Source organism: Mytilus trossulus, chromosome 4 (assembly GCF_036588685.1).
Source record: "Mytilus trossulus isolate FHL-02 chromosome 4, PNRI_Mtr1.1.1.hap1, whole genome shotgun sequence".
NCBI lineage: Eukaryota > Metazoa > Mollusca > Bivalvia > Mytilida > Mytilidae > Mytilus > Mytilus trossulus.
Genome location: NC_086376.1, coordinates 34,862,017 through 34,877,130, shown reverse-complemented (window position 1 = coordinate 34,877,130; position 15,114 = coordinate 34,862,017). Strand labels below are relative to the sequence as shown.

The 15,114-nt window shown below is 33.1% G+C and overlaps 1 protein-coding gene across 1 annotated transcript; it reads right to left on the bottom strand.

The window, feature by feature from the left end:
• Positions 1-570: 570 nt before the first annotated feature.
• Positions 571-14,944, bottom strand: LOC134715186 (protein N-lysine methyltransferase METTL21D-like). Its single transcript, XM_063577202.1, has 4 exons — positions 14,693-14,944; positions 13,406-13,586; positions 3,020-3,139; positions 571-1,014 (listed from the first exon to the last, which is right to left on the bottom strand). The coding sequence occupies exons 1-4, from the start codon at positions 14,929-14,931 to the stop codon at positions 907-909; spliced, it is 648 nt and encodes a 215-aa protein (XP_063433272.1). The 5' UTR covers positions 14,932-14,944; the 3' UTR covers positions 571-906.
• Positions 14,945-15,114: the final 170 nt, after the last annotated feature.

The following is a 15,114-nucleotide window of genomic DNA, read 5'->3' as shown; positions in this document are numbered from 1 at the left end:
TTACTTTTAATTAATTTCTGCCACAACCCTGCCCTCCAAATTGTATCAAATGCTTTTCCAGTTCGAAAACCTGCTTGTGATCCAGATATAAGACCCTCTTCATCTGAAAAATTATTTAATCTTGTGTTTAAGATTGAAGTGAACACTTTACCTAGACATGACACTAAAGAAATCGCCCGGTAATTGTTGGGGTCCTTCGGGTCACCTTTATTTTTGTAAATAGCTTTAATAATTCCTAATGTCCATGTTTCAGGACTTTCACCACTATCAAATACTAAATTAAACAATTTATGGTAGTATGGTAAAAATTTGCACAAAGTTGTTTTCATGTATTCATTTACAATATCATCTATGCCTGGTGCTTTTGAATTTTTCAAATTTTTAATCGCTTTAACGATTTCATCCTCTGTTATTTCAGAGTTAAGAAGTTCAACGTCATTTTGAGAATAAATTTCTGAAAAATCATCCACACTGGCTTCTTCATTACTGTTATTCAAGTCTTTAAAATATTCATATAGGCGATCAAGTGTAATATTATTTTCTTCAGAAGTTTGAAACTTTGAGATGCATTCTAAAATTAACAACAGTATCTCTTCCTTGATAGGAGATATATGCCAATTAGATTCAAGATTGTTCAAAAACAAGTAAGACACTCGTTGTATCTTAATGCTTATTAGTTGACATAGTAGTATACTATAGAATTAATTGTGTGTAAAATTAATTTAACAGAGTAAATGCACAACCAATCGGTTATTTAACAACATTTTCTTCCATGTTTAAATCACGTATAAATAGATGGTAAATGGCGTATCCCGACCGTGCGAGGGCTGTATAGCCCGTCAGGGTTGTTTAATACTCCCATCATCATATCCCTTTTGACTGGTCAACATTTACAAAATACACATTTCAAGGATTCTTTAATTTAAACTTCATTATGTGTATATCTCCACTCCTAAACTGAGGATCCTGTCTGTGTAAAGGAATTTCTTCAACGTGGAACTTTTCATCTATCAACTGAAAATGAAATCTTTGAGAAATAATTTAAAAAGTACAAAATATGTAAGTTATATCATAATGAATTCAATTTTTCACATTCATTTATAAACATTTTAAAAATATATACGGACAAAGGGCGGGCACTTGACTCAGAATTATTTTTAATATATAATGATTTTTTTTCTGAGACAAAAGTAAAATCACAAAAAAAATGAACTTAGAGGAAAATCCAATCAAAAGTCCATAATCACATGACCAAATCAAATAACAAAACACATAAAAAAACGAAGGGACAAGAACTTGCATATTCCTGACTTGGTACAGGCATTTTCAAATGTAGAAGATGGTGGATTAAACCTGGTTTTATAGCGCTAACCTCTTACTTTGATGACAGTCTCATCAAATTCCGTGTAATTTACAATGAAGCGTAAACTAAACAGACATAATAAATAAAATATTCAAAATATGGGTACAGCAGTCATCATCGTGTAACAATTTTAAAAGGAAATTGGAACCTGAAGTGCCTGAAGTGTGTTTAAGAACAAGTCAAAGCTATAACTGGGTGTTTATGTAAATCAAATCATATATGCCTCTCGTCTCGATAACTTCCTATAAATAGTAGTTTGAATTTATCAATTGATTGGTTGTTCCTTGCTTATAGTCCAATACAATAAGAGGTAAAATCAGAGACGTGTTCGCAAACAATGTAAATAACCAAATATAAATCAAGCTATAATCTCATCGTCAGAAATAGGTTAGCTTAACTAAAAAAAAACATTGTATGTGAAAACTAATAAAATGTAAAACCTATAAATTTACCTTTTTGCTTTTTAAAAGCACAGATTTTAAGCAGCATAATGCCAAAGTTTATTTAGGTTGACCTTGAGAATGTTGAGATGACCCTGAGTTTCTTCGTATGTGTTGAATAATTCGTGTTTAATTTCATATCCTGATGCATATCAATAAACTACAAGTTCCTTCTGTTGTCTAAAGAGATTGAGGTGACATATGTTTTGCTCCTATCGACTCTTTTAAAGTTTTTTGTCGATATTTTATCTGATATTGTCCCAGAGTATCTACCTGGTGTTTTTATTTTATCAACTGAATGTATATTCAACTGTCGTGAACACTATTAAACAAAACAGTGGTCAAATGTTTAAACAAAATGGTTATGTTCCAGACCGTATGAGTATTTGGACCGTACGCGTACGGTCTGGACCGTATGCGTACTTTTTCAAAATACTCATACGGTCGGACCGTACGCGTACGGTCTGACTTATATTAAAAAAGATGGTCAGGTTTATTAGATAAAAATGCATATATATAGCAGAACAACATAACTTAACTATCAAATTAATTTAAAAAAGTTCAATTGTAATTGAAACAAAAACTTTATATCTAATTTTTTTTTTAAATTCACGCTAATTAAATATGTTAATCTCTCGTATCTAGCATGTCGATCAGCAATACATTAATTGAATTATGATCAGTGAAATTGAAGATATCGGAAGTAAATATCATGTGGGAGGTCAATTGTTTTGGAATATTTAGCAACTTTACCACAAACTGCAAATGCAAAGAAACATGCATAAACTGCATACATGAACATGTAAAAAATATTACGTAAATTGAATTGTGTCACCTTGGGCGATATTACCAATATAAAATTCAGATTTACAATTAACAATACTTAATTTCAATTGTTGATAATTGTTCGTTTGTTCATTTTATCTTATTGTAATAAATTATCAATGACAATTTGTAAAACTAAAAATCACTAGTAAAATAATGATTGTGATAATTGCGTGTTTCAATTTAATTAATTACCCATATGATAAAATAACATGTATTGTCAGCTCGTACCGGACCGTACGCGTATACTCATACGGTCCGACCGTACGCGTATGGTCGGACCGTACGAGTATACGTATATGGTCCGGACCGTACGCGTACGGTCCAAATACGCATATGGTGTGGAACAGTTATATTTGAAAAAATGTGATCTCGTTAATTTTTCACTGACCTCAAAAAAATTCCTTTTCAGTTCAAGTTTGTGTTCGGTTTCTCTATTTTCGTAACAGCATAAAACTGTCGTGCTCCCATTACAGTGATCTGCAATTGTTTCAACTAATGGCTGCAAAGACTGAAAAAAAATACTGAACTATTTACACATCTAAGTCGGGCTAATTTTCAAGTCAATATAATAGTTAAATTTTCAGTTAAATACTTCAAGCTTGTTGAGTCCAAGATAATTCTTCAGTTTAACTTTTAAGTTGCAGAAACATTTGTACTTAAGTTCAATATTTTTTATTGTATTAAAATAATATCATTATTATAATTTTCACAGGCAAACCTTAAAAATAGAGTGCACATACTAAAATGTCTAGCTTGCTTTACTCATTGTGATTGCATTCCTTCTATACACCGAATATACTTCATTTAAAACGAGTTTATCGTATCTGAGAAACAAACATAAGCATTGACTAATGAACCCTGAAAATGTCCAATGAAATCTGTAAGTCAGACACTCACACCCTTCTTTTATTTTATTCCTTACATAACCCAAAATATGTCTCATCGAAAAATGATTGACAAAGACTATTATTTTTCTTTATATTTTTTGGGGATGGAAATTTCTTTTTGGTTCAGAAAACTACTAAAACAGTTTAGCACACAATGCATGTACTAATAACATGGACTATTGCCAATAGTTTCTGATATATTAATTTGAAAACGAAACTTTGATTTCGATCACTGGTCTTTGAAGCGAGGTCAAGGACAGGTGAAGCCTGTTGGAAGGAAATGTAGACCTTGTAAGGATCATATACTTAATATAGTCATTCTATTAATCATAATACGTGAGTATTTCACATGACAAAAAAAGAAAAGGATGATGATTATGGCCAAGTTTGTTTTGGTTGATTAAGAAGTTTCAGAGAAGTGTTTTGTAAAAGTTGACGACGACGGACGACAGATTGAGAAAAGCGTATCTTGACGCTTTGGGGCAGGTGAGCTTAAAAGTCGCACAACATTATATATTTTATTATTATATCCTCTGATCGATGCGTTATTAAGTTCAAAACAGATATGTACATTGCTGCTATGACATGTTAAAGGTGTTTATGTTCAGCTGCTGAGTGTCCAATATATTACCAGGTCTTATTGTATAGCATTTCTCGTCACGTAATATTTATAACACTATCAAATGATTAATAAATCATTTCTTATTCCGAGTTACTTTATAATAGACAAGCTGACATAATATTTATGGGATAAATACATATATATGTGGCTGTCATAGCAGAAGTCGAAGTGCTTTATTCAATAAATGTTCATGTTTCACCTGCGTCTTGTTTGAATCATCAAGGATGTCTATATCAAGACTAACTTCCGTTATAAACCAAATTAATTATTATTTGAAACGCAAGCTAAAATAACTAAAGGTCTACAAGCTCGACATAATTTCATTTTTCGTTAGCTGTGTCAAATTTTTATTTAGTTTTTAAAAGCTTTAAAAATTTACTGAAATTTATCAACATCGCAGTTTAAACCTTTTACGCATTATATAATTAGTAATATGTCATAATGAACACATGTTCAAAAATGCGCCATTATTGTATTAGAACCTAGAAATACATGTACACACTTTTGGTCGTAGTCGTCACTTAAAATAATTAATGACAACTTTAATCAATATAAACATACAATGTCCTAAGTCGGGAATCTTATGTTATATTTCCGGATGGACGTTGTATAGCAGCACGAAGTTTTTGCACAGATCACAGATCCAAATACGGAGAGTTTATAAGTCTTTATTTGCACTTGTGTCCTCACATTTAAATCTTATAGGTCACTATACCTTGTTTAGATAATTATTTCAGGCATTTTTGTATATTGCACGGTGTTTTTGAACTAATTTATTTTGCTGGCCTTGCTGGACGGCCATCAAAATTTTCAGCGCCATTTTTGAATTCTGAATTTTGAGAAATAAATTTTATTTTTTCATACAGCAAGTCAAAGTATTTCCGTGACTTATAAATAAATAGATTAAATAAATTCATACTTTTGTACAATCATCTTGATTATTTAAATAAACTTTTGCATTCCATATTTGACAACTTTGACCCCTCCTCCTTTTATTTTCTAAATAAATTGCTCATACTTTTGGATAATCATTTCGATTATTTAAATAAATTTTTTGCTTTCCATTCTCTACCTTAAATTTCGCAAATAAAGTCTTTTGTTTTAGACCCCTCCCCCTTTTATCTTTAAATTTTTTGTACTGCATAGATAAATACTTAAAATAGTTAAAATTAATTTTTTTCTTAAACACACTGTACTTGTGTTTCAACTAATATCCTGTTTTGAGCTGATAGAAAACCTAGTATTCTGTTCCTCAAAAGATTGATACATGTCTGAGAATAAAATTATAAAGTCAAGCAGATACTTCAGAGTAAATAAGAGAGATATTCAGGATAAAACAGCCCAAAGCCAACCCATTATTATATCGGATAGTAAAGGAAACTACATAAAAAGAGCTATAACAACTGAAGATTTCCTAAACATCAAATTCATCACAAAAAAAGGACAAAAAGTACAGCAAGCTATTGATTGGGCTGAAAAAGAATTACCATCAATCTGCCATCAACACAAAAACATCACTTTTTATATTTGGCTAGGAACGTGTAATTTAACCGATCTTAACAGAACTACCAGATACATCTCTCTTGTGAACCAAAACGATTCAAACGTCAGATATCTAAGAAGAAAATTCATCGAACTTAAGGAACTCATCACCAAAATAAAACCAAATTCAAAAATCATCTTCTTAGAAATTCCGCCATACTCTATTCAACGTTGGAACAGATCTCAAGGCCACAAAAACCCGGACATTTTCAGTGACGACGACCAAACACTTCAAAACCAGTTATATCTCTTAAATACCTTCATCCAAGAAATAAATCAATCTACAGAAAAATCACCTAAATTTGATCTTGACATTCGAAAAACATCTAAAAGAAAAGGCGGTACTGACGAATACTACAACTTTAATCTATACAGAACTGACGGCGTACATCCAAATTCATTACTAGCAAAGCTTTGGATGAGAAGAATAGCAACCAAAATTCTCCATCAATGTTATAGATAGAGTAGAATAGAACACTATACATATATAAACTTCATATCAACCATATTTATCCATTCCATATACAATAACATTCATATATAGAAATATAAGCAGCTTTTATATAACACCAGTCTATATTGTATAACCTGCAAATATAGAGATATATATCTACATACTCATTAAACCCGGATATCGGAAGATATAAAAGTTAACTGGAAAATTCTAATCTAAGCTAGCTTTCAGTGGGGACGCCCCGCTGATTGCACATTAACTTACATAGAACTTCTTCGTTAAAAGAAAACAGCAATATATATAAAGTGAAAAATGAGTATCCAGACTAGAACATCAGCAAGAACCAAGAGCAAACCTCAGCCCTATACACCAGCTAAATATGAAAACTTTAGTATCAATAAAGCCAGGGCCCTGGACAAAAAACTAGAAGCATGTAATAGAGCAATGGACATAAAAATTGAGCAGAAACATCAAAACTACATCCTAGAGCTATCAACAGCTGCTTATGAAGTCTTAAAGGGGGAAATAGACATATACTTCGAACAACACTCTACATACAAGCTATTGCCCAAACACCAGCATGATAATCAAGGGCTATGCATCAGAACTTCACATTCGGTCAGAAATAGAAGTAATAACAGACAACTCTATCGCATCAATCTATTCCATACTACATCAAAGGTAGAGGTTAATGGCCAAGGTATGGAACTCTTCTTGACACACATTGAAGATATAAAAGAAAGAATGAAATCAAGAGGGAACTATAAGATTTACAACAAACAGATAGAGGAACAGATAAACATAATCAAGAGAAATGAAGTTGATATAGAAATAAGAGGAACAGTGAACGAATCATTCACAACAAATAATCAACCTAAAATCAACCACATAAATAGAATACAAGTATCCAAAGGGACAGAATGTATACAAAATACAGACACAGAATTATTAAGTAACTGGAATAGAGCCATTGAATGGTCAGAAGATGAAACAACACCCAGTCAGGACACAAGTACAGTCAACATGTCTACTATACATAACTACTGTGCCATATGCAATCAGACAGCACAACCAGAAACATCCATAGATTGTATTGCATGCAGTCAACTGTTTCACTATGCATGTGAAAACATTGATCCTGCAAGAATAAGCCAAACTGAAGAAGAACAATATTCATGTAGGAGTTGCTCTATCATGGACATGGACGTGGTAAATATATCAACAAGAAGCAATAACTCAATTATAGATACAGAAGAAACAATACCAAAGTTACTTCTAGATGAACAAAGCGTGACAGAGGATTATAGCGAAATAGGCCATATAGTTAAAAATATGCCAGAATATACATCTAAAGACAGTCCAACTAGAATGCAGATCACGAAGGAAGAAACAAGAAATTCTAACACAGAAGTACCAGACATGGTAGAAATGAACAAAACGGCTTCATACAAACAGCAAAGCCAAATGGTTCAGCACAGCAGGAATGAACAAATAGAAAATGTAGATGAGCCAAAAAACATCAAGGCAAAACCGAAAAGGCAATATAAGTGCAAAAATGTAAATGAAACTAACCAACAGCTTGAAGATCAATTAGCACAATGCAGAGCAAGAATAGTCATAATGGAAGATACCAATAGAGACTATAGAAACACAATCAATCTACTTAGGATGCAATCAGAAGAAAGCACTATTGACAAAAGTAACTTAAATACCTACCAGCCAAAGTGTGACTGTAGCAACAACTTGCAGGAACAGACTATAAACAAAGTCGATATGATGCTGAACAACTTCAGGTTAGAAATGGAAAATAGAGACCTAAGAATAAAACATCAAATGGAGATGAACGAATTAAGAAACAAACTGCAAATAATGGAATTACAGAAAGAAGTAGGAATGTGGCAAAGACCAGGAAGTCATGAATATTATCCTTATAATCAGAATATTGACAATACTAGGAACTCAAACCAACATCAAATGAGTGATCAGCACTCTGGTGCACAGCTTATAAATCAGCAATCCAGGATTCCTAACCAAGCCAATCCACTATTCATGACACCTATGGCACCTCCACACTATAGCCAAATACCAACAGAGCAGAGCAGAATAAATCCTGGCCATATTCAAGCGCCAATGTACTACAATAACAGAATACAGGCTATACCTGTAAATAGCCAAAGTAGCCACCATTATCCTGGCTATAGAAGTATACATGTACCAACTGACAGTATCAACACTAACATGATACAAAATGCACATTTATACAGACAGCAATATAGGATGACTCCACAACCTATACCACAAAATATAGATCAACACCAAGGATATAGTCAGCAACAGACAAACAGAAAGGAACAAAGTCAAAGAAACATCAATAAAAGAGTTTATGACCAAAGAACAAGCATGCCAGTAATAGCTAAACAAAGTCATGCAGAAGAACTTGAAAGACAAAAACAATTGCAACAACTAACAAATCAGGATGATAATACTAACCAAATAGACAAAGAACCAACAAAAGAAGCTAGAATGACCATCAATCTGAGAAATTCAGCTGCCGCCAAAAATAATGAAGCCAAAGCACATACAGAAGTAAGCCATCAATGTCATGCCCAGAACTGGTCTTATAACAACGGCTTCTAGTGGGGACGCCCCGCTGGAAGCGGACTGCCATCAGAAGTTCCCCTCTCAAAGGGGGGCCAATGTTGGTGGTCCTAAGCATCTAAAGGGACTAGTTCAGGCTGACAATCTAGAAGCAAAAGAAGATGGGAATAGAAAGAAACCAAACCATTTTTTAGGCAGTGGCCGATCAAACAAGATAAAAGGGAGGATATCATTATAGGTACACTCAATGTACAAAATGTGAAATCAAATGCCCTCTATATCAAAAACTTGTTAAGGGATGTACATGTGCTATGTATTCAAGAACACTGGCTTTTCAATGCGGAAAAGAAAATCATAGCTGAAATTACTGAAAATAGCGGATACATAGCTAAAAGTGTTGATGATAATGATGATCCTGATTTCAACATATCAATGAAAAGGGGATATGGTGGAGTAGCCATTATCTGGAAAAAAGAAATTAATGAAAATATAAAGGAACTGATAGACGGTGGAAATAGAATACAAGCCATACATATTCAACAAGGAGACAAACCAATATGTCTTATAAATGTATATATGCCATCAGATAGCAAAAATGCAGACATCGAATACAAAGACACATTGGCTCAAATTGATGAAATGATAGAGAAATATAAAGACACACACGAAATTATAGTATGTGGAGACATGAACGGGTCCCTGGATAGAAGCTCGACACCTCATGATAAAATCCTAAAGACTTTCTGCAAGGAAAAATGTATAGGAAATACTGAGAAATGCCCAGTAAAAGAGACATTTTATCACCAGAATGGTATGTCGAAAGGACAAATTGATTACTTCCTCTTCAAAAGTAACTCAGAAATCATTAACAAAATCAGACAAATTGATGTCCTTGATACTGACCCAGAGAATACCTCGGACCATGTACCTGTTATCTTGACACTGAACAGCCAACTGAAAAAAGTCAGGGAAAAAGCAACAACTATCATAGCAAAACCTAAATGGACTGACTGCGACCATCAAATTTATAAGGAAGTCATCAATAAAGAACTTCCAAAACTCATGCAAAAATCTAAAGGAATTATTGAGAAAGATATAAAAAATCTAGAAAAACTGCTACATAAAGCCGGAGAAGCAGCAATCCCAAAGTATAGAAGAAAAATCAAAATCAAATCAAAGGGAAAGGCGATATGGAATGAACAAATAGATAAGGCATCAAAGCAATCAAAAAATGCATTTAAAGTTTGGAGGCAACATGGAGCACCTCAAGAAAGAAGTAATGAGCTCAAAATCAAAATGACAGCTGCAAAGAGAATACTTCGAAAAGCACAAAGACAAGCTTATGCCTCGCAGAGAGAATCAACAGCGGGAAAAATTATGAAAGCTTCAAACTCAGATACAAAACTTTTTTACAAGCTTATCAACATGCAAAGAAAAACACCACTTATTAATACCAAGATACTGAAACTAAACGAAAAGACTGCAGAAGATGGACCAAGCATAATGAACATCTGGCAAGAACATTTCCAACAACTAGCTACTCCAACAATAGAGGAAAATTTTGACACTGAAAAACTAGAGCTAGTAGAGATACAAAACAATATAATAGAATCCACAGAAAGGGGAAAAGGTCAAGGCATAGATCTTGTTAATGTAAAGGAAGTAAATAAAGCTATAGAAAAACTTAAAGCAGGAAAAGCACCCGATGAAGATGGAATCTCGGCAGAACACTACAAACATGGGATGGAAGAGTTAACTCCCTTTATAGTACATTTGCTAAATTTAATCTTAACCTATTTGGATGTACCAATCTTCCTAAAGACAGGGATTCTAACACCAATCTTAAAGAAAGAAAAAGACAAAACATTACCATCTAGCTATAGAGGAATAACTGTAACTAAAACCTTTGCAAAAATATTACAAAGTATATTGAAGGATAGAGTTGACTCATTATTTAACAACATACAAAACTCCCTCCAAAGAGGCTTTACAGAAGGAGTATCATCACTATGTGCAGCATTCCTCACATCAGAAGCAATCGAAGAAAGTAAGAAATTAAAGATACTGCTGATCTTAGTAACTCTTGACGCAGAAAAGGCATTTGACAAGCTAAACCATGAAATACTATTCAACAAACTGTACCATTATGGAATAAAAGGAAAACTCTGGATATTACTGAGAAACTTGTATAAAGGAATGAGCATCAAGGTTAAATGGGAAGGGCAATGTACAGAAGATGTCATGGTTCTACAAGGAATTCAACAAGGTGCAAAACTATCTACAACGCTATATAAATGCTACAACAACGTCATACTTGATAGCATATTAAAAAGTGGACTTGGAGCATGTATTGGTGATATACAAGTCCCTGCACCAACATGTGCCGATGACATTGCTGTCCTGGCAAATAGTACTGCAGATGCACAAGGAATATTAGACATCGTACAACACCATACGAGCAGAGATCTAGTCAAAATCAATCCAACTAAATCTGAAGCGGTTCTATACAATGCAAAAGGCTCAAACATATCAACGTTGAAATTTGAAGACAATGACATCAATATAACCAATGAAACCAAACATCTAGGTATCAAAAGAAACGAGCAAAACCGTGCAAATATCTCAGAAAGAATAAGAACCGGAAGGGCAACAATATACAGCCTTCTTGGAGCTGGGTTACATGTCAGAAGGGGATTCTCACCCATGGTTGCATACAAGCTATGGAGAACATATGCAGTACCAAGAAGCATATACGGACTTGAGGTGATGAACTTACTTGCAAAAGAAAAGGATATGCTAGAACTGGCAGAGAGAAAAATCCTCCGACAAATTCAAGGACTTCCAAATAAAAAGCAAATATGGCTGTATATACCCTGGTAGGAGCAGAACCTATTGCCATCACATTAGACAAAAATGTACTTACCTTCTTCATGAATATTGTTCGAAATCCAGGAACCATAGAATGTGAAATTCTGCGCCGACAAATAGTATTCTCAGACCAAAGAGGAAAAGACTTTATCAACAGAGTAGAAAAAACTCTATCAAAATACAATTTGAAATCCAGTAGCTACTACATAGAAAATCCACTGAATAAAATGGAATGGAAAAGACTAGTAGGAATAAAGATCAAGGAATACTGGAAAAATGAATGTCATAATGAAAAAATGGAAAAAACATCACTTAAATACATAGAGATACAGAACAATCCATTAAATGAAGCTCACAATATATGGAAAAGTGTAAAAAACAATAGTAAAGATGTAAAGGCAGGAGAAATAAAAGCAAGAATAAGTACTCAAACGTACATATTCCAAGCCAAAAGAGCTAAGTTCGATCCAAAAGTTAACCCTATGTGTACAATTTGCGAACAGGAAAATGAAGATCTAGAACATTTTATTCTACACTGCAAAGAACTAGAGCAAATAAGATCTAAATACTGCTCAAAAATCGAACAGACAATGGATGAAATTGATACGTCAACATACAAGAAGATCAAACAACAAGGAAATTTACTGCAGCTCATAATAGACTGTACTAGCAAGGACATAAACTGTTACCCAACTGTGTATGAGAACATTGAAACTCTTGCTAGAAATATGTGTTATGAGATGCACTTGCTGCGCACAAAAAGGTTAAAAAACCTGATCACAAGTACAGTATAAGTAAACTTCTTAAAATTGTTACTTACAAATAGTATACCATCCAACTATTTTACGGCTTATAAGTTTTTAAAAATAAATCCTCACTTTAAAATTGTAAGATATCAGTTATAATTTAAAAAGAGTAATGACAAGATCTCCATATAGAAATTAAACTGTTAAGAAATTTTTTGTATATATTATACCTTAAATTTTGTCCACACCCCAACCACTTTACATAAGTCTTACAGGAATTTTTTCATTATTATTCCTGATATATGTATAGCACTCTCAGCTATGATTATAAGTAATTTTAAACTTTTGACCATGTTAATTCTTGTAAATACATGTATATGCAGTTGTTTTTTAACACTTTCCTACACCCTAGCACATATAAATTATTATATATTTTTTAAAAACTTTATGATGACAATCCTATGAATTAATTATGATATCTATTATTTAGTGATCATTATAACCAAATTCAGTCATCTGTATATAATTTAATTAATTGTTTCCCTATGTTTTAAGGTGTAAATAGTTGCTCAAACTATACCCTTTGGGTAGTGCTCCACATTTAATGGAGGAATATACAAGAAACTGAACTGAACTATGTACAGTAGTTGTCGTTTGTTTATGTAATAAATACGTGTTTCTCGTTTCTCGTTTTTTATATAGATTAGACCGTTGGTTTTCCCGTTTGAATGGTTTTACACAAGTAATTTGGGGGCCCTTTATAGCTAGTTTTTCAGTGTGAAACAAGGCTCCGTATTGAAGGCCGTACATTGACCTATAATGGTTTACTTTTTTTTAAATTGTTATTTGGATGGAGAGTTGTCTCATTGGCACTCACACCACATCTTCCTATATCAATGTATACGACATACGTGTAACAGTTATTTTCCTACAGCTTGTTGATTAAAGGTTTGTTTGTCGTGCTTGCTTGAAGGTGGAACTACAGCTTGTAAACGTTAAACTTAATTTTTATTGAATGTTAAGCCTATAATGAGACAAAAAAAAATATGTATATTACCTGTTCATAATAGATACAATCAGCAAGACAAACATAATCAAACGTTTGATCTGTGATTGTATCTGTTCCCCATACTAATGTTTTTGCTGTAGCGTTGCCTGTAATAAGATGTTTGTTTGCTGCAATGTTCATGTTAATCAACGGGATAAACTCTGGCAAGTCTGTTATAGTCACATTTGCCCTAAAATAAGATTGGAATATTCCTATAATTTCAAATATATATGACAAATCAGGTGAGTAATTTCTGATATTTGTTATATTTCAGTTTTAACATGTTTAATGTAATTATAAATATGAAAATTTCATTTACTTATTCTCTGATTACTGTTAAGATCTTTGCTTCTTTACTCAAACAGAAAATACCCACCTTTAGGAGGCTCATAGTTTACAGTTTTCCAAGTCGATCAACAAACCATGTCCATTCGTTTTAATTTTGAAAGGAACTGTAAATTTCCGTGCATGATCTAAAGCATGATTTGATCGTCTTGTTATAAAAAAAAATTGGCATATCAAAACTTATATTGTATAATCAATTATAAAACATACAACGTTAGTCTCATTTAAGATCCTATTAAATTTTTTCCTTCATCCCAAACGAAAATTATATATTATATGTGAACTGAATGAGATAAGCATGGTAAGACTTTTGTATTCGATTTACAAGTAATAGTACAAAAATGTAGTAGTAGCTCATCTCACAGCAATCACTAGCCTGTAGACACCAAGGTTGTGAGACAGAGTTCGAACCTAGTCCAAATAATTTTGATGTCTTGAAAGGCTATTATAATTTTCCGACCAGTCTACTAAATGGTCTAGTCAAACAGTCCAATTTTTAAAAACAGTAGTCTAGAAAGTCTAAAATTAAATTAAAGAGAGTATATCTTCAAAAAGTTAGTAAAAAAAAAACAAAAAAAAAACAAGAATGATCAAGAATGTGTCCCCAGTTCACGGATGCCCCACTCGCACTATCATTTCCTTTGTTCAGTGGACCCTAAAATTGGGGTCAAAACTCTTATTTGGCATTAAAATTGGAAAGATCATATCATAGGAAACAGGTGTACTCAGTTCAAATTGATTAGACATCAACTTCATCAAAAACTACCTTGACCAAAAACTGTTAACCTGAGTTGGGACAAACGGACGGACGGACGGACATACGGACGAACGGACGTACAGACCAAAAAACATAACGCCCCTCTACTATCGTAGGTGGGGCATAAAAATCCAATCACATTATTGCTATTAAATCATGATTTTAGCAAATAGAAAGTTAAAGGATGAAATTACCCGAATGTAGACGCTATTATCCCGACTACACCGGTACCGGCTCCCAGTTCTACAATATTCTTTTCTTTGAGAAGTTGTCCTTTGAGAAAATCTTCAGTTTCGAAGTATTTGGATAGTACGAGAGCAGCATCCCACACGACACAACCAACATCTCCAATCTCAAGTTGATGAATTTTAATAACTTCCTCGTTATTTTTCTCAATTTCCCTTACAAAAGTGTCTGCCATGGGCGCTGACATCTTTGTTTTCACATTAAAGTACAAAACGGATACGGAGAATCAAAATACGTGCATTTAAAGAAAGACAAAGGCATTTTTATTTTCAAATACATAACAAAAATACAATTAATGTCGATATATAAGATGATAAAAACACAATTATCTAACTGATAAAAAAAACCATACACATCATATATAAGTTCC